General features: G+C 40.6%; 1 protein-coding gene across 2 annotated transcripts; it reads left to right on the top strand.

Moving 5' to 3' along the window:
* The first annotated feature begins 4,519 nt into the window (after nt 1-4,519).
* MEIG1 (meiosis/spermiogenesis associated 1) lies at nt 4,520-21,229 on the top strand. 2 transcript variants are annotated; one of them, XM_006065996.3, is made up of 3 exons: nt 4,520-4,747; nt 16,591-16,757; nt 20,911-21,229. In XM_006065996.3, the coding sequence occupies exons 1-3, from the start codon at nt 4,708-4,710 to the stop codon at nt 21,037-21,039; spliced, it is 336 nt and encodes a 111-aa protein (XP_006066058.1). In that variant the 5' UTR covers nt 4,520-4,707; the 3' UTR covers nt 21,040-21,229. The 2 variants fall into 2 exon arrangements, with proteins under 2 accessions (XP_006066058.1, XP_044784041.1); XM_044928106.1 differs by lacking the exon at nt 4,520-4,747 and adding an exon at nt 11,970-12,026.
* Nucleotides 21,230-21,437: the final 208 nt, after the last annotated feature.

The following is a 21,437-nucleotide window of genomic DNA, read 5'->3' as shown; positions in this document are numbered from 1 at the left end:
TCTCAAAATAATTTTGCTGAGCAAAGGAAGCCAGACAAAAGAAGAGTACATACTACATTATGCTATTTATATAAAATTATAGAAAAATGTAAACTGATCTAAAGTGACAGAAAGCAATCAACAGTCAACTTTGTACACAAGGAAACAAGTTCATTAACTCAATGTGGTCATGATTTCAAGGGTATATATATATATATATGCCAAAACCTATTGAATTACATGCTGCTAAATATGTGCTATTTATTGCATTTCAATTATAGCTCAATAGATTTGAAAAAAAAATTAGAGAGTATATAGGGCTTCCCTGGTGGCTCAGCTGGTAAAGAATCCACCTGCAATGTGAGAGACCTGGGTTCTATCCCTGCATTGGGAAGATCCCCTGGAGAAGGGAACAGCTAGCTACTCACTCCAGAATCCTGGCCTGGAGAATTCCATGGACTGTATAGTCTATGGGGTAGCAAAGAGTCCGACACAACTGAGTGACTTTCACTCACTCACATAGGAGAATGTAAACAAGATTGGTAGGGATATTCCTTCTCTATAGGAGCCGACTGATTAAGAAGACACTACCTAGCTATGAGGTTTCCCTGGTGGTCCAGTGGTTAAGATTCCACATTTCCAATGTAAGATTCAACACAATCCTATCAAAATAACAAGAGCATTTTTCACAGAACTATAACAAATAATTTTAAAATGTATATGGAAACACAAAAGACTCTGATAGCCAACAATATTGAGGAAAAAAGAACAGAGTTGGAGGAATAACACTTCCTGACTTCAGACTGGACTACAAAGCTACAATCATCAAAACAATATGACACTGGCACAAGAACAGACTCATACATCAGTGCAACAGGATAGAAATCCCAGAAATAAACCCATGCACGTATGGTCAATTAATCTACAGCAAGGGAAGCAAGTATATCTAATGGAGAAAAGACAGTCTCTTCAAAAGTGGTATTGGAAAAACCAGACAGCTACATAGAAAAGGTTCTAATTTCATTCTTTTACAATGTCATATACAAAGATAACTCAATATGGATTAAGGACCTAAATGTAAGAACAGAAACCATAAAACTCTTAGAAGAAAACACAGGTGTAATACTCTGACATAAATTATAGCAATATTTTTTTGGAGGTCTGCTCCTAAAGCAAAGGAAATAAAAGCAAAATAAACATATGGCACCTAATTAAACTTAAAAACTATTGCACAGCAAAGATAGCCAGTGACAAGACCAAAAGATAACCTACCAAATGGGAGAAAATATTTGCAAGTAATATGACTTATACAGCCCATGGTAATCTCAAAAGAGTCAAACATGACTTAGAGACTAAACAACAACATAAGGGGTTAATATCCAAAATACATAAACAGCTCATACAATTAACAGCAACCTCCCCCAAACAACCCAGTTTAAAAATGGGTAGAAGACCTGAATAGACATTCTTCCAAAGAAGACATACAGATGACCAACAGGGACTTGAAAAGATACTCAGCATCACTAATCAACAGAGAAATGCAAATTAATACTAAAATGAGATAGCACCTTACACCTGTCAGGATGACTATCATCAAAAAGAACACAAATAACAAATACTGGTGAAGACGTAGAGAACAGAGACCCCTTGTACACTATTGATGGAAATACAAGTTGGTGTAGCCACTGTGTAAAACAGTATGGAAGTTTCTCAATATCCAAAATACCATATGACCCATCAGTTCCACTCGTGGGTACATATCAAAAAAGAAACCCATTAATTCAAAAAGAATTAACCAATGTTCATTGTTGTCATTCAGCCGCTCAGTTGTGTCCAACTCACTGTGACCCCATGGACTGTAGCATACTGTCCTTCACCATCTCCCAGACCTTACTCAAACTCATGTACATCAAGTTGGTGATCCATCCAAACATCTCATCCTCTGTTGTCCCCTTCTCCTGCCTTCCATATTTCCCAGCATCAGGGTCTTTTCCAATGAGTCAGCTCTTCAAATCGGCCAAAGTATTGGAGCTTCAGCATCAGTCCTTTCAATGAATATTCAGGATTGATTTTCTTTAGGATTGACTGGTTTTATCTCCTTGCAGTCCAAGGGACTCTCAAGAGTCTTCGCCAACACCACAGTTCAAAAGCATCAGTTCTTCAGTGCTCAGTCATCTTTATGGACCAACTCTCACAACCATACATGACGACTGGAAAAACCATAGCTTTGACTAGATGGACCTTTGTTGACAAAGTAATGTCTCTCCTTTTTAACATGCTATCTAGGTTGGTCATAGCTTTTCTTCAAAGGAATAAGCATCCAGCAGCATTATTTACAATTGCCAAGACATGGAATCAACAGATGAATGTATCTCCTAGCCACCATGCTATACTGCTTCCACACAGTAGCAGTGGTGGTGAAATACATTTATTCCGAATATGCTGTTTTAGTACCTACTTAGTGCTAGGCACTGTTCTTGGAATTTAGTTAACAATATCTCTCTCGATGGAAACTACATTTGGGTGAAAGATAAATACTAAAATATAAACAGGCAATGGGGGTGGAATGAATTGGGAGATTGGGATTGACACATATACACTACTGATACAATGTGAAAAATAGATAACTAACAAGAACCTACTGTATAGCACAGGAAATTCTGCTCAGTGCTCCAAGGTGACCTAAATGGGAAGGAAATCCAAAAATGAGGAGATATATGTATATGTTCTCTGGTGGATCAGATGGTCAAGAATCTGCCTGCAAGGCAGGAGACCTGGATTCAACTCTGGGTTGGGAAGACCCCCTGGAGAAGGGAATGTCAACCCATTTCAGTAGTCTTGCCTGGAGAATTCCACGGACAGAGGAGCCTGGTGGGTTACATTCCATGGGGTCACAAAGGGTCAGACATGACTGAGAGACTAACACTTTCACTTTCATAGCTGGTTCACTTTGCTGTACAGTAAAAACTAACACAATATTGTAAAGCAACTATACTTCAATACTTTTTTTAAAAGAAACAACCAATATAAAAAACATTACGCTAAGAAAAGGAAAAAAGAAGCAATATAAAAATAGTATATTAGGAGGTGATCAGACTTGCAGAAAAAAGAAACACTAGAACATAGTAAGAGGACTAGAGAACACGATGGAAAGAGAGAGCTAGCTGGATGAAAATGGGTGAATTGAGATATTAACAACTGAAGACAAGGAAGTGAGCCAAGGGGATAAATGGAAGGAGGCAGCTACGACTAAATCCTTACTGTGGGGGCTAGGAGATGAACAGCCAGGTCACTGGTGCTGAGCAGTGTGATCCAGAGCTACAGAACAAGGGAGGAGTGATTGAGTGCAAATCTTGCTGGGCTTTGGTGGTTTTTACTCTGAAAAATGGGAAATCATTGCAGGATTAGGAGAAGAGAAATGACATAATTTTATAAGATCAAGTCTATTGTTTTGCCGAGAATAGACTGCAGAGGACAAGAGAATCCTGTTGGGCACTACTGTAATAACCAGAAGGGTAAAAGTGATGGTTGCTTGGGCTGGATGGAAGCAGTAAAGCCAACAGATTTTGCAGATGGATGGATATGTTGCTGACAAATAGCAAGAGAAAATGGACTCTAGTGACCACTTACTGAAAGTGGGAGACCATGGAAGGGGAAGAATTAAGCATGGGTGTTTGGAGGGTAGTAGTTTTGGACAACCATATGGATGTTGAATAGAGCTTTTCTTGTGGCTCAGCTGGTAAAGAATCCGCCTGCCATGTGGGAGACCTGGGTTTGATCCCTGGGTTGGGAAGATCCCCTGGAGAAGGGAAAGGCTACCCACTCCAGTATTCTAGCCTAGAGAATTCCATGAACTGTATAGGCCATGGGGTAGCAAAGAGTCAGACACAACTGAGCGACTTTCACACACATGGATGCCATATATACCTTGGAGTTTAGAGATCTGGATTAAGGAAATAAATTTGAGAGCTGTAAGTAAAGAGGCAGTATTTTAAATACAATAATGAAGGTAATGTTGGAAAAAATAATTAAAGCTATAGATGTCATTTATCATAGGTTTACTGGTGGCTCAGATGGTAAAGCGTCTGCCTGCAATGCAGGAGACCTGGGTTCGATTCCTGGGTTGGGAAGATCCCCTGGAGAAGGAAATGGCAATCCACTCCAGCACTCTTGCCTGGAAAATCCCATGAACGGAAGAGCCTGATAGGCTACAGTCCATGGGGTCACAAAGAGTCAGACACGACTGAGCGATTTCACTTCTATGCTCAGCTCTATGGATTGGTTAATTTAAGAGGTGGGACAGATAGGAGATATTTAGCATCAGGGACCTGAAGCCCAGTGGCCTCTATACCTTGATCAGCTTTTTAAGGGAATGCTATCTGTGACTGATGCAGTGGCAAGTGACACAGTCCTCTCTCCACCTCTAAGGGGGGTTGAGACAACTGTAAGGCTCCATCCAGAGACCCGCTTTCAAGCTCCAAACTGGGCCCCGCCCCCACGCGCTTGCGCACACAGGCCCGTTCACAGTGGGTGGGGCCTGAGTGAGTACAAAGGGGCCTAAGTAAGCTGCTAAAGGCGTTGCCAAGTAAAGGAAGCGTTGCCAAGGCCGTGACAGTTGGCCTCTGGCTGGCCCAGCCCTGGCCACGGATCCCGGATCCCGAGTGGAGAGCACGAGCACAGCTGGGCTCGCTTGCAAGCCCCTGGGCGGGGCGCCCCGGCCTCTCAAGGATGGCTGAGCGAGGGTTACCCCTGCGAGCAGGACCCAAGGGTGAGAGGCCCCATTGCGGAGGGATGGGTGCGCCCTCTCCGAAGCCATCCAGAGTCCACCCCTTCTTCTTCAGGGTACCTGAGATTTGTCCGCCTCCCTCCTCTATTTTCTCGTTTCCTCTTTTTATGGAAGGGTCTTTAATTTCAACTCTCCGTGGTTTCCAGGCGGCCCTGTGCCCCCTTTGTCTTTAGGGGTCGCGATTCTGGGGCTCCTTTCTGAGTTCCTCCTGCAGGGCGACCATTTGATCCCCAGTGTTGAGGACACTTTCTCCATCCCAGCCTTCTCTAGGCAGATTTTGCCTTACAGACGTGATTGCTGATTTCTGGCAGGGAAAAAAAAAAAGTTTGAGGGACCAGAGAAGTCACATTAGTCACCTTGCAGGGTCCCCGAAAGGAGGGGCTTTATGCTGAAGAGGTACACAGCACACCTGGACGATGGACCACCAAGGCTTGGACTCTGGGAACCAGTTTTGTTGTTCAACTGAACACCAACAACTTTGGGAACTGTGAGAAATTTAGAGGTTATCAAGTGACTTACTAGTTAAAGGGCCCTTCTGCCGTATCCTGCCTTGTCTAGGAACAGAAAAAAATAAAATGGGCAAAAAAAAAAAAAATGGGAGATTAGCCTTACTGATGACTCTTGGAGTTTGAAAAGTAAAAGCACTTTTAAAAGCGAGAAGAAGGTGACAGATGTTTGCACAGAAAGGAGTTTGACAGTACATCAAATGCTTCTTCTGTTAGATCTGAGCCTCAGATTGTCAGGGAATTAATATCAGTTGGATTTTTCAATACCCATGTAAATCCTAATACTGTTTAATAAAACCTGATCTTTGCATAGTAGGGAGGCATTGCCATTTCCTGTGTCTACAGATACAACTTAGTATTACAGAGGTAAAAAGTACTTCATATCAGTAATTTTTTGCTACAGCTATCATTAAAACTTACAAAGTGCTAAAGTTACCAGCAGAATTAGTGCAGTCACTGAATTTCTGAGAATCACTGAAATCTTTAAGGAATTTTAAGTTGATTTTTTCCTATTTTTAGTTTCATTCTGTTTTTAGTAAATAGAAAGCTGTAAGAAGGTTTTGCAGGTGGCACAGTGGTAAAGACTCCACTTGGCTTTAACATCATAAGCATTCATTATTATAACTGAAATACAAATTCACTTACAGGATCTACTTTATTAGGTCTGATTTTAATGTATTTCAGCTAATAGAACCATACTGAAATAGAAAAATGAATTCAAGGAATCATGGTGAAAATTCTGGGCACTATTTTCATAAATGACTATAATATATACTGATACATAATAATTATATTAAAATGTAATATACATATATAATATGTACTATAAAATATTACTGTTCACTGTTTGGTCACTAAGTCATGTCTGACTCTTTATGCCCTGTGGTTTGCCGCACACCAGGCTTCTCTGTCCTTCTCTATCTCCCAGAGTTTGCTCAAACTCATGTCCATTGAATCAGTGATGACATCCAACCATTTCATCCTTTGTTGCCCCCTTCTCCACCTGCCCTCAATCTTTCCCAGCATCAGGGTCTTTTCCAATGAGTCAGCTCTTCACATCAGGCAGCCAAAGTATTGGAGCTTCCGCTTCAGTCCTTCCAATGAGTATTCAGGGTTGATTTCCTTTAGGATTGATTGACTGGTTTGATCTCCTTGCTGTCCAAGGGGCTCTCAAGAGTCTTCTCCAGCACCACAGTTCGAAAGCATTAATTCTTGGGCATTCAACTTTCTTTATGGTCCAACTCTCACATGCGCACATGACTACTGGAAGAACCATACATAACTTTGACTATATGGACCTTTGTGACGCCTCTGCTTTTTAATATGCTGTCTAGGTTGGTCATAGCTTTTCTTCCAAGAAGCAAGCGACTTTTAACTTCAGGCTGCAGTAATTTTGGAGCCCACTAAAATAAAATCTGCCACTCTTTCGATTTTTCACTATCTTTTTGCCATGAAGTGATGGGACTGGATGCCATGATCTTGGTTTTTTGAATGTTGAATTTTAACCCAGCTTTTTCACTCTCATCTTATATATAATAAATATTAAATGAATGATATTTTTGGGTAATAAGAAGTAGCTGAGAAAACAAGTGCAAGATTATGTCTTTGAAAAATTGGCTATACAAGTTTGATGACTATACAGTTACTTAAACGAGTTGAAAATTTAATTTCAGAAACTGTTTTTTTATTTAAAAAATTTTTAATATAAATTTATTTATTTTAATTGGAGGCTAATTACTTTACAATATTGTATTGGTTTTGCCATATACTGACATGAATCCACCACGGGTGTACATGTGTTCCCCATCCTGAACTCCCCTCTCACCTCCCTCCCCATCCCATCCCTCTGGGTCATCCCAATGCACTAGCCCCGAGTACCCTGTATCATGCTTCGAACCTGGACTGGTGATTCGTTTCACATATGATATTATACATGTTTCAATGCCATTCTCCCAAACCATCCCACCCTCATCCTCCCCCACAGAGTCCAAAAGACTGTTCTATACATCTGTGTCTCTTTTGCTGTCTCACATACAGGGTTATCGTTACCATCTTTATAAATTCCATATATGTGCATTAGTATACTGTATTGGTGTTTTTCTTTCTGGCTTACTTCACTCTGTATAATAGGCTCCAGTTTCATCCACCTCATTAGAACTGATTCAAATGTATTCTTTTTAATGGCTGAGTAATGCTCCATTGTGTATATGTACCACAGCTTTCTTATCCATTCATCTGCTGATGGACATCTAGGTTGCTTCCATGTCCTGGCTATTATAAACAGTGCTGCGATGAACAGTGGGGTACATGTGTCTCTTTCAATTTTGGTTTCCTCAGTGTGTATGGCCAGCAGTGGGATTGCTGTGTCATATGGAAGTTCTATTTCCAGTTTTTTAAGGAATCTCCACACTGTTCTCCATAGTGGCTGTACGAGATTTCATTCCCACCAACAGCGTAAGAGGGTTCCCTTTTCTGCACACCCTCTCCAGCATTTATTGCTTGTAGACTTTTGGATAGCAGCCATTCTGACTGGTGTGAAATGGTACCTCATTGTGGTTTTGATTTGCATTTCTCTGATAATGAGCGATGCTGAGCATCTTTTCATGTGTTTGTTAGCCCTCTGTATGTCTTCTTTGGAGAAATGTCTGTTTAGTTCTTTGGCTCATTTTTTGATTAGGTCTTTTATTTTTCTGGAATTGAGCTGTAGGAGTCGCTTGTATATTTTTGAGATTAATTCTTTGTCAGTTACTTTGTTTGCTATTATTTTCTCCCATTCTGAAGGCTGTCTTTTCACCGTGCTTATAGTTTCCTTTGTTGTGCAGAAGCTTTTAAGTTTAATTAGGTCCCATTTGTTTATTGCTGCTTTTATTTCCAATATTCTGGGAGGTGGGTCATAGGGGATCCTGCTGTGATTTATGTGGGAGAGTGTTTTGCCTATGTTTTCCTCTAGGAGTTTTATAGTTTCTGGTCTTACGTTTAGATCTTTAATCATTTTGGGTTTATTTTTGTGTATGGTGTTAGAAAGTGTTCTAGTTTCATTCTTTTACAAGTGGTTGACCAGTTTTCCCAGCACCACTTGTTAAAGAGATTGTCTTTTCTCCATTGTATATTCTTGCCTCCTTTGTCAAAGATAAGGTGCCCATAGGTGTGTGGATTTATCTCTGGGCTTTCTATTTTGTTCCATTGATCGATATTTCTGTCTTTGTGCCAGTACCATACTGTCTTGATGACTATGGCTTTGTAGTAGAGCCTGAGGTCAGGCAATTTGATTGCTCCAGTTCCATTCTTCTTTCTCAAGATTGCTTTGGCTATTCAAGGTTTTTTGTATTTCCATACAAATTGTGAAATTATTTGTTCTAGCTCTGTGAAAAATACTGTTGGTAGCTTGATAGGGATTGCATTGAATGTATAGATTGCTTTGGGTAGTATACTCATTTTCACTATATTGATTCTTCCAATCCATGAACATGGTATATTTCTCCATCTATTTGTGTCCTCTTTGATTTATTTCACCAGTGTTTTATAGTTTTCTATATATAGGTCTTTTGTTTCTTTAGGTAGATATATTCCTAAGTATTTTATTCTTTTTGTTGCAATGGTGAATGGAATTGTTTCCTTAATTTCTCTTTGTTTTTTCATTGTTAGTGTGTAGGAATGCAAGGGATTTCTGTGTGTTGATTTTATACCCTGCAAATCTACTATATTCATTGATTAGCTCTAGTAATTTTCTGGTGGAGTCTTTAGGGTTTTCTATGTAGAGGATCATGTCATCTGCAAACAGTGAGAGTTTTATTTCTTCTTTTCCAATCTGGATTCCTTTTATTTCTTTTTCTTCTCTGATGGTTGTGGCCAAAACTTCCAAAACTATGTTGAATAGTAGTGGTGAGAGTGGGCACCCTTGTCTTGTTCCTGACTTTAGGGGAAATGCTTTCAATTTTTCACCATTGAGGATAATGTTTGCTGAGGGTTTGTCATATATAGCTTTTATTATGTTGAGGTATGTTCCTTCTATTCCTGCTTTCTGGAGAGTTTTTCTCATAAATGGATGTTGAGTTTTGTCAAAGGCTTTCTCTGTATCTATTGAGATAATCATATGGCTTTTATTTTTCAATTTGTTAATGTAGTGTGTTACATTGATTGATTTGTGGATATTGAAGAATCCTTGCATCCCTGGGATAAAGCCCACTTGGTCATGATGAATGATCTTTTAAATATATTGTTGGATTCTGTTTGCTAGAATTTTGTTAAGGATTTTTGCATCTATGTTCATCAGTGATATTGGCCTGTAGTTTTCTTTTTTTGTGGCATCTTTGTCAAGTTTTGGTATTAGGGTGATGGTGGCCTCATAGAATGAGTTTGGAAGTTTACCTTCCTCTGCAGTTTTCTGGAAGAGTTTGAGTAGGATAGGTGTTAGCTCTTCTCTAAATTTTTGGTAGAATTCATATGTGAAGCTGTCTGGTCCTGGACTTTTGTTTGCTGGAAGATTTCTGATTACAGTTTCAATTTCCATGCTTGTGATGGGTCTGTTAAGATTTTCTATTTCCTCCTGGTTCAGTTTTGGAAAGTTGTACTTTTCTAATAATTTGTCCATTTCTTCCAAGTTGTCCATTTTATTGGCATATAGTTGCTGATAGTAGTCTCTTATGATCCTTTGTATTTCTGTGTTGTCTGTTGTGATCTCCCCATTTCACTTTTAATTTTGTTGAGTTGATTTTTCTCCCTTTGTTTCTTGATGAGTCTGGCTAATGGTTTGTCAATTTTATTTATCTTCTCAAAGAATCAGCTTTGTTGATTTTTGCTATGGTCTCTTTTGTTTCTTTTGCATTTATTTTTGCCCTAATTTTTAAGATTTCTTTCCTTCTACTAACCCTGGGGTTCTTCATTTCTTTCTTTTCTAGTTGCTTTAGGTGTAGAGTTAGGTTATTTATTTGACTTTTTTTTTTTTTTTTTTTTTTTGCGGTAAGCCTGTATTGCTATGAACCTTCCCCTTAGCACTGCTTTTGCAGTGTCCCATAGGTTTTGGGTTGTTGTGTTTTCATTTTCATTCATTTCTATGCATATTTTGATTTCTTTATTTCTTCTATGATTTGTTGGTTATTCAGCAGCGTGTTGTTCAGCCTCCATATGTTGGAATTTTTAATACTTTTTCTTCTGTAATTGACATCTAATCTTACTGCATTGTGGTCAGAAAAGATGCTTGGAATGATTTCAGTATTTTTTTTAATCTACCAAGGCTAGATTTATGGCCCAGGATATGATCTATCCTGGAGAATGTTCCATGTGCGCTTGAGAAAAAGGTGAAATTCATTGTTTTGGGGTGAGATGTCCTATAGATATCAATTAGGTCTTACTGGTCTATTGTATCATTTAAAGTCTGTGTTTCCTTGTTAATTTTCTGTTTAGTTGATCTATCCATAGATGTGAGTGGGGTATTAAAGTCTCCCACTACTATTGTGTTATTGTTAATTTCCCCTTTCATACTTGTTAGCATTTGTCTTACATATTGTGGTGCTCTTATGTTGGGTGCATATATATATTTATAATTGTTATATATTCTTCTTGGACTGATCGATCCTTTGATCGTTAGGTAGTGTCCTTCTTTGTCTCTTTTCACAGCCTTTGTTTTAAAGTCTATTTTATCTGATATGAGTATTGCTATTCCTGCTTTCTTTTGGTCTCTATTTGTGTGAAATATCTTTTTCCAGCCCTTCACTTTCAGTCTCTGTGTCCCTTGTTTCGAGGTGGATCTCTTGTAGACAACATATATCGGGGTCTTGTTTTGTATCCATTCAGCCAGTCTTTGTCTTTTGGTTGGGGCATTCAACCCATTTACATTTAAAGTAATTATTGATAAGCATGATCCCATTGCCACTTACTTTATTGTTTGGGGTTCGAAGTTTATACACCCTTTCTGTGTTTCCTGTCTAGAGAAGATCCTTTAGCATTTGTTGGATAGCTGGTTTGGTGGTGTTGAATTCTCTCAGCTTTTGCTTGTCTGTAAAGCTTTTGATTTCTCCTTCATATTTCTATGAGATCTTTGCTGAGTACAGTAATCTGGACTGTAGGTTATTTTCTTTCATCACTTTAAGTATGTCCTGCCATTCCCTTCTGGCCTGAAGAGTTTCTATTGAAAGATCAGCTGTTATCCTTATGGGAATCCCCTTGTGTGTTATTTGTTGTTTTTCCCTTGCTGCTTTTAATATTTGTTCTTTGTGTTTGATCTTTGTTAATTTGATTAATATATGTCTTGAAGTGTTTCACCTTGAGTTTATCCTGTTTGTGACTCTCTGGGTTTCTTGGACTTGGGTGATTATTTCCTTCCCCATTTTAGGGAAGTTTTCAACTATTATCTCCTCAAGTATTTTCTCATGGTCTTTCTTTTTGTCTTCTTCTGGGACTCCTATGACTTGAATGTTGGAGCATTTAACATTGTCCCAGAGGTCTCTGAGGTTGTCCTCATTTCTTTTAATTCTTTTTTTTCCTCTCTGTTTCCTTTATTTCTACCATTCGATCTTCTACCTCACTTATCCTATCTTATGCCTCCATTATTCTACTGTTGGTTCACTCCAGAGTGTTTTTGATCTCATTTATTGCATTATTCACTATATATTGACTCTTTTTTATTTCTTCTAGGTCCCTGTTAAACCTTTCTTGCATCTTCTGGATCCTTGTCTCCAGGCTGTTTATCTGTAACTCCATTTTGTTTTCAAGATTTTGGATCATTTTCACTATCATTATTTGGAATTCTTTATCAGGTAGATTCCCTATCTCTTCCTCTTTTGTTTGGTTTGGTGGGCATTTATCCTGTTCCATTACCTGCTGGATATTTCTCTGCCTTTTCATCTTGTTTATATTGCTGTGTTTGGGGTGGCCTTTCTGTATCCTGGCAGTTTGTGGTTCCTCTTTTTTTTGGAGATTCCTCACTGTGGGTGGAGTTGGACAGGTAGCTTGTCAAGGTTTCCTGGTTAGGGAAGCTTGTGTCAGTGTTCTGGTGGGTGGAGCTGGATTTCTTCTCTCTGGAGTGCAATGAAGTGTCCAGTAATGAGTTATGAGATGTCAGTGGGTTTGGTGTGCCTTTGGGAATCCTGTATATTGAAGCTCAGGGCTATGTTCCTGTGTTGCTGGAGAATTTGTGTGGTGTGTCTTTCTCTGGAACTTGTTTGGCCCTTGGGGTGGTGCTTCGTTTCAGTGTAGGTATGGAGGTGTTTGATGAGCTCCTATTGATTAATGTTCCCTGGAGTCAGGAATTCTCTGGTGTTCTCAGGATTTGGACTTAAGCCTCCTGCCTCTGGTTTTCAGTCTTATTCTTACAGTAGCCTCAAGACGTCTCCATCTATACAGCACCGATGGTAAAACATCCAGGTTAATGATGAGAAGTTTCTCCACAGTGAGGGACACCCGGAGAGGCACACAGAGTTACATGGGGAAGAGAGGAGGGAGGAGGGAGATGGAGGTGGCCAGGAGGAGAAGAGGGGGAATCAAAAAGGGTGGGAGCAAGCTAGCCAGTAATCACTTCCCTATGTGCTTTCCACAATCTGGACCCCCTCAGAGATGTTCACGGCGTTATACAAAGAGAAAAGAAGAGAGAGGAAGGAGACAGAGGTGGCCAGGAGGATAAAAGGGGGAATCAAAAGGAGAGAGATCTAGGCAGTAATCAGTTCCCTAAGTGTTCTCCACAGCCCAGAACACACAACGAGATTCACAGAGTTGAGTACAGAAAAGAAGGGGGAGGGAAGAGATAGAGGCGACCTGGTGGAGAAAAAGAAGAGTCCAAAGGGGGAGAGAGCAATCCAGCCAGTAATCTTGCTCCCAAGTAAAAATGGGTACTGAAGATTGGGTTCTTAGAGGTACAAAATTGATAACAAATACCAAAAGCAAAGATTAAAAATCTAGAGTAGAGGTTAGATTCTCAAAAATACAATATTAAAGAAAAAAAACAAAGTCACAGAAATTATAAAATATATATATATATATGAAGTTTGCTTTAAAAATAGGGTCTTTTTTTGCAAAGTAATAGTAGGTTATAAAAATGAAAATTAAAGGAGTAATAGAGGACTTAAAAAGTAAAAAAAAAGTTTTAATTAAAAAATGATAGTAGTAAAAATATATCTAGAACTTTCTCTGGTGGTGTTGTGGACAGTGTGGGGTCAGTTCATTTTCAGATAATTCCTTCAGTTCAGTTCAGTTTAGTTCAGTCACTCAGTCGTGTCCGACTCTTTGCGACCCCATGAATCACAGAACGCCAGGCCTCCCTGTCCATCACCAACTCCCAAAGTTCACTCAGACTCACGTCCATCAAGTCAGATGCCATCCAGCCATCTCATCCTCTGTCATCCCCTTCTCCTCCTGCCCCCAATCCCTCCCAGCATCAGAGTCTTTTCCAATGAGTCAACTCTTCACATGAGGTGGCCAAAGTACTGGAGTTTCAGCTTTAGCATCATTCCTTCCAAAGAAATCCCAGGGCTGATCTCCTTCAGAATGGACTGGTTGGATCCCCTTGCAGTCCAAGGGACTCTCAAGAGTCTTCTCCAACACCACAGTTCAAAAGCATCAAGTCTTTGGCGCTCAGCCTTCTTCACAGTCCAACTCTCACATCCATACATGACCACAGGAAAAACCATAGCCTTGACTAGACGAACCTTTGTTGGCAAAGTAATGTCTCTGCTTTTGAATATGTTGTCTAGGTTGGTCATAACTTTCCTTCCAAGGAGTAAGCGTCTTTTAATTTCATGGCTGCAGTCACCATCTGCAGTGATTCTGGAGCCCCGAAAAATAAAGTCTGACACTGTTTCCACTGTTTCCCCATCTATTTCCCATGAAGTGATGGGGCCAGATGCCATGATCTTCGTTTTCTGAATGTTGAGCTTTAAGCCAACTTTTTCACTCTCCACTTTCACTTTCATCAAGAGGCTTTTTAGTTCCTCTTCACTTTCTGCCATAAGGGTGGTGTCATCTGCATATCTGAGGTTATTGATAGTTCCTTGACCCAGCTTATACTTCTCAAGATCTATAGGCCCCTTCCTACGTAGTCGTTGCTAACTGCAGGGTTTTAATCTATTGCACCTGTCACTTCCAAAGCGATTCCCTCTGTTCATTTTAGCTTCTTCTGTTTGCTGGCCTCTTCAGTGTCTAATTTACACCCTGACACAAGGGGGCGGTGGTGGTCACTTATTTAGTCTCACTTGTTCAGTCGTGCTGCAGGGAGAGAGGAACACTGCAAACAAATACCACTGGCATGTGTGAGGAGTGCTCACAGTGTCTCGGCCACACTGGCTTTGCCCCCGCTCATAGCATGTGAGCTTTCCCAGTCTATACCGTTCAGGCTCTAGGTTGCTCTGCTGGGAACTGTCTGAGGCAGGCCCTGGGTTGCATGCATTTTCCAGGTCTAAGCTGCTCAGAAATAGGTTCTTGGGTACTCCACAAAGGCACAGACTTGGTTGAGCCTTCATTTTGTGTCCTTCCCAGGTCTGAGCAGCTCAGGTAACCAGGTGCTTGGTGAGCGCAGTTGCCCCAATTGGGGGCTTTGACTTATTGCCTCCCCCATCCCTGCTGCTCAGTTTCCTGGGTGTACAACTGGCGCGCCTTCTCAGGTGTGCCATGTGTCTCTTCTGGGGAGCTGATCTCTGGCTGCGACCCTCCCGGTGGATGTCGACCATCCAGAATCCCAAGAAGTGTTGGTTAGCAACGAAGCCTGCTTGTAGGTTGGTAGATGATGCCTCTCTGGGGCCACGATTGCCCTCTTCCAGCTCTGGCTGCCCTCGCCTGCTTGTCTCCGGTGGGGGATGGGCTGGTCCACAGTGGGCTAGCTCTGCTCAGTCCTTTGTTCTGTGAGCAGGCCTGGCAGTGTCTTAGGTTAGGGCTTTTCACGGGATAGCTATCCCACAGTTTGGGTTGCTATCTCTAGTTAGTTCTCTCAGATTGCCCTTGGGGCACTCAGGCCCAGTCCTTACCCTAAGCAATGCAGCCCCCACCTCCCTGTCCAGTCCCCACTTGCTAGTGGCAGATGGGGGTGTCTGCGCTGCTTCTCTGCTGGTAGTTGCCGTTAGGCATGTAATCTGTGGGTTTTAATTATTTATTTATTTTTCCTTCCGGTTATGTTGCCCTCTGAGGTTCCAAGGCTCGCCACAGACTCCCTGGTGAGAATGTTTACTGGTGTTTGGAAACTTCTCTCTTTTTTAAGACTCCCTTCCTGGACGGATCTCCGTTCCTACCTCTTTTGTCTCTCTTTTTATCTTTTATATTTTTTTCTACCTCCTTTCGAAGACAACGGGCTGCCTTTCTGGGTGCCTAATGTCCTCTGCCAGCATTCATAAGTTGTTTTGTGGAATTTGCTCAGCGTTCAAATGTTCTTTCTATGAATTTGTGGGGGAGAAAGTGGTCTCCCCCTTCCTATCCCTCTGCCATATTAGCTGTCTTGCTCCTAAGTTGTTTTAAACTCAGTGATCTCAGTACCAGGACAGAGAGATAGCTTTTACCAACTGCATAGATAGTCCATCTTCTCACACCAGAGCACAGTGACCTGAGTTACTGGCCTGCAGTGAGTGGCATGTTTCCGAACAGTTAAGAAAAGAAAAAGGAGGAAACCATTGCTTCCCCATAAGAAGAAAAGGAAGACTGATCTTACATTCCCTCTTTAGGGAAAAAGAGGGAGATAAAAATTTGAATATGATTAAATGAAATGATGGTAGGATACTTTGGCAATCTCCTGAGCAGTTAAAAATAAGAGAGTGAGGGGTGGCTTCCCTGGTGGCTCAGTGGTAAGAATCCACTTGTCTGTGCAGGAGACACAGGTTCAATCCCTAATCTGGGAAGATTCCATGTGCCTCGGAGCAGCTAATCTGGTGCACCACAGCTATTGAGTCACCTGGGAGCCACAATTACTAAACCTACGTGCTGCAGCTACTGAAGCCTGTACACCCTAGAGACCATGCTCTACAATAAAAGATGCCCCAGCAATGAGAAGCCTGCACTGCAACTAGAGAAAAGCCCGCGCAGCAAAGAAGACCTAGCACAGCCAAAAACATAAATAAATAAAATTAAAAACAAAAATAAGAAAAGGATTTCAGAAATGTGTAAACTATTACTTGAAATGCCAGAATCAGTCTGCACCATTTAAGACATCACTCCAGGATTGACTTTATTTCCAAAATAGAACATGAATCCTTCTTACTTTTTGAATTGAATGTTCAAAAAGCTAACATATTTAATGGGATTCTTAACTCTAATTTTTAAAAAATCTGGTTTGGTTCATTCTTAAAGGGGTTTCCCAAACTGTCACTACTGTGTTATCTAATAAACTTTTTTTTTAACATCCTTCAGAAATACTTAGTAAGAAGACCTGTGTAGCCATGGCTAATTCTGACGTGAAACCAAAATCAATAAGTCGTGCCAAAAAATGGTCAGAAGAGATAGAAAATCTGTACAGATTTCAACAAGCAGGATATCGAGATGAAATTGAATATAAACAAGTGAAGCAAGTTTCTATGGTAAGATTTATGCCTCTACAAATCTGAACCCCAGATGAATTTGTTAGAGGGTGAAAAGCACTAAAAAATAAAAACAAACAGAAAACCCACCACCAATAAAGCACTAGAGAATACTGAAAGGGAATTCTACCCCAACCCCTTGATTTTATTGATAAAGAGACTAAGGTTCAGAAGAATGATTGTCAGGTAGACTGCAGCAAGCGGTCTCAGCACAGAAACATTAAGAATTTTCTAGCTTTTACTGAGCAACTGTGCTGTGACAGACAAATCCTTTATGGTAGGCCATAAAAGCCAGAGTCTCTTTCTCTCACTATGGTGAGGGCTCTGATAAGATAAGTTCTCTTATCAGATATTCAGGTTTTTTTCCTTTCTGTATTTTTTTATTTCAACTGCAAATTATATGCTTAGTCGCTCAGTCATATCTGACTCTTTGCAACACCATGGACTGTAGCCTGCCAGCCTTTCTGTCCATGGCAATTCTCCAGGCAAGAATACTGGAGTAGGTTGCCATGCCCTCCTCCAGGGGATCTTCCCAATCCAGGGATCAAACTGGTTCTCTTGCATTGCAGGTAGATTCTTTATCAGTTGATCTACCAAATTCTGTCTTAGGCAACAAAATCTCCTGACTTTGGCTGTATACTCCAGGCTTTCTTGAGAGAGTGGAGACATGGTTTTGCTTTTCAAAGACTAGACAAAATCTAGATATGGCCCTAGTTTATTATGTGTTTTTAAAAATTCATTTATTCTACTGAATATGGGGAGACTGAGTTTTGAGGAATATTATAGAATATGATATAGTATTCATAAATGTATATTAGGTTTTGGAGTTGATATTACCACAAAGTGTTTATTGTTTATTTTCAAATTGTTTTATTATTATTAACTATTTTTCAGAGACTCATTCATGGGCAGGTTTTTCAGATCCCCTTATTCTTTTTCTTTCTTCATTCTACTTGTTGATCTACACTCCACATTTCCTAAAAAACTAGACAGAAAAAAACGATGAAGGCGACACAGAGCTAAAGTGTAATAGACTCTTTTGTTTAATGGATATTAACTTAATAGAGAGTATTAGCAGTGATGAGGTATAAAATTTAAAATACTGACCAAATGAGGATTTGACTGATGACTGTGACCATCCCATATCCATTTTTTTTCAATTCTAGTAGCATTTTACACTTTGGTCCACATTACCAAAAGGGAGTTTTCATTACTTTATTATCTGTGGCTTTTAAATAGGCAAAGCACAAGCATTAACATTTTACTGTAGGTCAGAAATAAGCTCCATATACCTTGCCTTCACACTGGGATGCCCCTGAAAGGTACATAAGACCCAGGGACATACAGGCACTCCCGCACCTACACCACCATTCCAGAAACTGTTGGGACTGAGCTCAGAGATAAGATCAGATTTAAGGGAATATGAAGAACGCCTTCCAAGAGGAAGTCCCCGAAAAGCACCTGAGGGATTTGTGTGTGTATGTGGGTATAATGAAGGGAAGAGCACCTTTAGCCATTGAATGACTTGACAATTACAGAGACATTTTGTATTTCACTTCTGTGTATATTTTTTGGGTACCTGCCTTGTACCAGTTTCTGTGCCAGAAGCTTTAAAAAGATAAAGATAAAATCAAGTGCCTGACCTCAGGAAATTTAGTGGGTAAGTGGAAAGAGTACAGACTGTGAGATCAGTCTGCCCAGGCTTTGCATCCTGGCTCTCCTCCTTGGCTGTGTAACCCTGAACAAGGTTAATGCTTACCTTGCTGAGCTCAAGTGTAAAAGGGCCTGCTTTGGAAAAATGTCTCAGAAATTAAATGAAATCAAGCATTGGAAATACCTGATTTTGTGGTGCTCATTCATTAATTGAATGAATGGTGTTTGGTGAATGATAGCTCTTATTATTCTTGTATCTTGGAGTGGAAGATTAAGAGTGACAAATAGTGAAAACCTACGTGAGTGAAAATATATGCCCCTCCCCCCAAAATTAGAGGAAGATAAAAATTTCTTCCTTTAGAGACAATCTTCCAAAAGGGCTTTGTTCCTCAAGAGTCATTTGCAGTGGGCTGTAGAGGATGGACAGGATGATACCCAAAGGCTTGCTTTGATTGGCAGTGGTCTGAAGGGCTTGAGTGGTGGTCTTTGTTCTTATCTGAAGTACATGTCCTTATAGACACTATCAGTACTGACTGATTTCCTGCCCAAGGAGAGCTGACTTGAAGACTATATCAACCCCCCAACCCCATCCCCAACCACCACTCTCTAAGGAATGAAGTTTTCCTAGGTTGAATGGGAGTGATGGGTAGAAAACCAAGAAGGAAAAATTATGAAAGAGCAAAGGGTTATAGAAGGGAAAAAAGCCTAGAGGTTGATGAGACAAAACCAATATAGCTACTTGGAGACCCCTCCTGATTTCCAAGGACAAGGCAGCTGGAAGCAGGACCTTGGTCCTTGTCTTCCTTGAAGAAAAATTCAGCACAGAGACTGTGAAGCACATAAAGTGTTTATTGGAAGCAAAGAACCTGTAGAGGAACACCCAGGCGGGCTCAGAGTGAGCTGTACCCAATAGGGGTGGCTTAGATCGCTGATATGGGGGGCAGTCGCCTGGGTTATCTCTGACTAGCCACCTTTTTTGTGCCCACATTTGGTCTGACTCAAGGTCCTTCGTGGTAGATGTGTGTGCATCTCTCACTCAAGATGGATTCCAGTGCAAAGATGTCTGAGAGGTTGGCAGGACATACTGTGAGCTGGTGGCTCCTCCCTCTTCTGTCTCCTTCTGAGACTGATGACCTCCTCTGTACATGTGTCCAGCTGGGAAATCCCCTTGACCACAAGAATGAGAAAAATGGGGTCGCTTTGTCTTCTGCCCCAGTCAGGGCTCTTGTCCTGCTGGTCTTACCTCAAAGTGTCAGCGGGAGAAGTGGCCACAGCTGCTCAGCCTGGGCCCCCCTTCCTCACTCCACATGAAGTGCAGTGGGTAATTCTAAAGCAGTGGCAGTCTACCGCTTCACTGAATGAGGTGGTTGGGGGACCCTAGTAAATGAGAGAACCTGCTGTTGGCCTCAAGAGAAAGAGAGCCGCAATGATGTCTTGAGAACTTCTTTCTTTCTCCACTGAGGGTAATGGAAACCACGAAGTCAAGCAGGCTTGACCTAAGTGATGGAAAGCATTGCTTTTCTCTGTGCTGTACCTGTCAGAGAGCCTGCCAGGGTTCATCAGATAGGCTGCTACCCATTCTTGCTAACTCCTAAATAAATGAGATGACAGGAGAAAGCAAAAATACATTGTTAGAAAATAAAAGATGTATATTTATTTATATTCATGGAGCTTTTGTACTCCAGTTTGGAAGTTGTGATTTATAAGTCTGGAGAATGAGTGGCTGCCAGTAGAGATGATGTTGAAGAACAAGACTTGGTTTTGAATGCCATGAACACAAAATCCAAATAATTGGGTTTTGACAGTGATGGAGTAGACATCACACCATCCAGAAGCAACATATTTAACCAGAGCAGAAATGCACTGGCCTGAGCAAGAAGGTATAATGTGAATTCACAGAGGAAGGGGAAAAAAAGGTCCAAACTGAATCAAGCCAAACAATCAAGTAAGCAAACTAATATGGCAAATGAGAAAGACTAAGGTGGAGAAGCTAAGAAGAGGTTGCTGAAGACTCTGTTCATGACCTCAAATTTCTATGAAAATGAGCTTCAAGGTGTGCATGTGAAATATGGACATGAAATACACATTCACCTTTAGAGACATCCAGTCTAGCTTCTTCCTGTTGCCTGGGCCTAGCCCTAATTCCCTCCTTAGGTATTATTTTCAGAAGTTAGTAAGTAATAATGCCTAAAATCATTTGTATATATAAGAATAAAGTTTAGACTATTCTGAATGTTTTATCTTGGCTGCAGAGTAGAAACTTAAATCTAGAAATTGGGATCTAGGAGAAGCTTTGAACTAGTTGTCCTTCAGTATAAGGTTACAATGTAAGACAAGTGTGTTGTATATGTGTTTTTTATGTGTGTGTGTCTATGTGTCTACAAGTGTAAGACATCACTAAGAGCTGTGTTTGATGTGACTTGCACTTTTAAATGTTTGATAGTGAACAATTATATGGAAGGACCATTACAATATTTGTGTTTTGGTTTTGGATGTACAGGTAGATCGTTGGCCAGAGACAGGATATGTGAAGAAGCTTCAGAGAAGGGACAATACTTTCTATTACTACAACAAACAGAGGGAGTGCGATGACAAGGAAGTCCACAAAGTGAAAATTTATGCTTACTAGACTTTCTTCTCAGTATTACTTGCCGTGATCTTTTAAAAAAATCTGTTGTTTCATTTGACATCATGTAAGTGTCACTTTACAAAATACCCCCAAGTGCAGACTCCGATGGAATGTTTTGAGACACCAAAAGTTGGTCTCTGGTAATCATCACCTTTTGTTCTAAAATATAACTGCAGTAGCATGCCACTGATGCCTGCCTCAGTCTGGTTCTTCCTGTGTTTTTTTTTTTTTAATTTTATTTTATTTTTAGACTTTACATAACTGTATTAGTTTTGCCAAATATCAAAATGAATCCGCCACAGGTATATATGTGTTCCCCATCCCGAACCCCCCTCCCTCCTCCCTCCCCATTCCATCCCTCTGGGTCGTCCCAGTGCACCAGCCCCAAGCATCCAGTA

Source organism: Bubalus bubalis, chromosome 14 (assembly GCF_019923935.1).
Source record: "Bubalus bubalis isolate 160015118507 breed Murrah chromosome 14, NDDB_SH_1, whole genome shotgun sequence".
Lineage (NCBI taxonomy): Eukaryota > Metazoa > Chordata > Mammalia > Artiodactyla > Bovidae > Bubalus > Bubalus bubalis.
The sequence above is the reverse complement of the archived record's forward strand: the minus strand, read 5'-3'. Positions and strand labels throughout refer to the sequence as shown.